The sequence below is a fragment of the Salvelinus sp. IW2-2015 genome, linkage group LG31, assembly GCF_002910315.2.
Source record: "Salvelinus sp. IW2-2015 linkage group LG31, ASM291031v2, whole genome shotgun sequence".
Taxonomy (NCBI): Eukaryota; Metazoa; Chordata; class Actinopteri; order Salmoniformes; family Salmonidae; genus Salvelinus; species Salvelinus sp. IW2-2015.
The window spans coordinates 10,517,726-10,520,216 of record NC_036870.1 but is presented as its reverse complement, the minus strand read 5'-3'; the positions used below and the strand labels follow the sequence as shown (position 1 = coordinate 10,520,216).

At 43.1% G+C, this 2,491-nt stretch overlaps 1 protein-coding gene across 1 annotated transcript; it reads left to right on the top strand.

Moving 5' to 3' along the window:
* Positions 1-228: 228 nt before the first annotated feature.
* LOC111955620 (DEP domain-containing mTOR-interacting protein) lies at positions 229-2,134 on the top strand. Its single transcript, XM_023975838.2, has 5 exons — positions 229-347; positions 1,188-1,319; positions 1,446-1,516; positions 1,641-1,745; positions 1,930-2,134. The coding sequence occupies exons 1-5, from the start codon at positions 329-331 to the stop codon at positions 2,056-2,058; spliced, it is 456 nt and encodes a 151-aa protein (XP_023831606.1). The 5' UTR covers positions 229-328; the 3' UTR covers positions 2,059-2,134.
* Positions 2,135-2,491: the final 357 nt, after the last annotated feature.

Sequence of the window (2,491 nt, the reverse complement as noted above, 5' to 3'; positions counted from 1 at the left end):
ATGTCCAGTCCTTCCACTCCACCTTGCCTGGCCGCAGTGACCAGTGGAAAACTCCACTGATTCTTTCCCTACCTCCATTAGAGCATTAGTGATCCCAATATGCCTTTCTCAGCTCTTATCGCCTACCCTGGGATAGCCTGGCAACAAGGCATCCCTCAACCCCTCCCACTCCCTCCCGGCCAGCCTAGACTGTTTACTCTCTCTGGGGGTTAACATTTAACATTTATACCGGAGCACCACAGCTGACTACATCATCAGAGATTGTGGACAACAACCTTCCCAAGTTACTTGGCACTTTGGCTGGCAAACCTTTGAAGTGAATTGTACGATGGGACCTCGGACAGCTGGTAAGGGCAACTTTTATTGCGCGAGGCAAATACGTGAAAGGTGGAGATTGTAGGTTTACTGAACTTGTTTTCCTTGCTATGGCTAATGTAATATTGTGTCTCTTGTTAAATCATAAGCATTGGTGTTGAGTTCACCTATATGAGTGCTGTGAATACAATGGTATCACAAGTGGCTGTGGATCTGTTTTTACTCCTAGTTGGGCTCTTGTTAAGTATTTTTAAATGATAATGTTTATTCCTTTTTTTTTTGTGAGACTGAGAACCATTTTATTGATGAAAAATTATAGATTAGTCCAATTATATGCAACTACAAATTAGAAGAGATATCCAGCACAGAAGAAAGCATTATTACATTGTGTTTGACTGGGGGTGAATTTGACCTTTATTCTATATGTCATCATAATAGTATGCTGGTGATTGTTATGTAACTAAGTGCAGTAACCATAGCTTCCACGATAGGCTGGTATAAATATAAGCTTGTCAGGAAGTGTTTCTGTGATATCAATCAGTTCAGGGAGTGTTCATTAACACATTATGTGGCTATATTTGATTAGCAGCAGACACTTAGTTCTTTCATAACACTCAGATATGAAATGGGAGGCAGAGGGGTATATGGTGTGTGTTTGATGTGTTCTACTGTAAACTACAGCACTGCTAACAGTTCTGAAACTGGAGTGTGTGTCTGTGTGTGTGTGACATTTCAGAATGAATAACATGGTGGCTTCCTTTTGTTATTCGTGCTTTTTCCTCTCAGTACACTTTGTCAATCACTCTCAATCATAAAACAWGTCTATGCTCTCTGTGTGATATCTCTATATGTTCTTCTTTTCCTTCTCTCAGTCACTCCATCTAAGGAAAGAAAGATGGTGTCCGGGGGGCAAGATAACAGTCTTAGTAGTGGCAACAGCGGGTATTGTAACAGAGGWCCCATGCTTACCCCTACCTCACCTGTGCTGTCAAACCCCAAATCAGGTAAGAATCTCTCTGGTCTTCACCTAAAGCTGTATCACGTCCTCTCTACTGTACAGATTCAATTTAAACACCACTGTTCATGATTACACTGAGAATCTGCTAACAGTGTCTGTGTTCCATTGACAGTGCTAAAGAGACAAGTAAGTCCAGAGGAGCTACGGAGACCAGGAGGTTCATACATAAAGAGGACGTTTACAGTACGTTACCACAGTGTTATTTCTTATTCATGCTAAAATAATGAAACACAACCAAATATCAATAAAAATACATAATCTTTTTTCACAATTCTATTCCTAAGTCATGTGATCAATCTATCTCCAGATTGTAGGTGATGCGGTGGGCTGGGGCTTCGTGGTCAGGGGGAGTAGGCCATGTCATATCCAGGCAGTGGACCCCAGTGGCCCTGCAGCAGCAGTAGGAGTGAAAGTGAGTACCATGGCATTGTGGGACATTTAGTGCAAAGAGCATCGCCAGGGCCTACAGGTTGATAGCTTTGTCAAATCAATATATTTGTTAGACTGGTAGACAATAATAAGTCTTCCTCTGCTATGTGCAGCTCTCATAAATTCTCTTCATTACGTACAGTATTTGACCAAAGTCCGTTTTCCAGGTGTGCCAGTTTGTGGTCTCTGTCAATGGTCTGGACGTCCTGTCTCTGGACTACAAGACGGTCAGCAACCTCATCCTCACTGGATCGCGAACCGTGGTCATGGAGGTTATGGAGGAGTCTGATTGCTGAGGWTGAGGTTGTATTGTATTCGGTTACAGTCAACTTAAGGCCTCAGTAACCCATTGGCTCTTGGTGGTCGAAAGCTTAGAGTAAGAATGTGGACTATATTGGCCGAAATAAATCCATAGAAACCTTACGACCTTGATATGGAGCCAAATGGACTTAGCTACATGATCGACTTGAGACGCGGGTCACAGCAACAGAAACCTGATGAGCCCCACTGTGAAGCCATGTGTGCTTACATCATCAGTCTGAGACTCTGACCAGTGTTCCGTGGTTAACATGGATACAGCTTGTGTTTTTRGCTCTCCCACAGCAGTTTAGACTTRTGACCTGTGCGCCTACTCCTTGCCTGCTGTTTGCTTTTCCATCCACTCCCTRGTTTGCTCCAATGGAGGGTTCCTTCCTAGAAAGACAAGTACTTAGGGTGTTGTTGATTAAG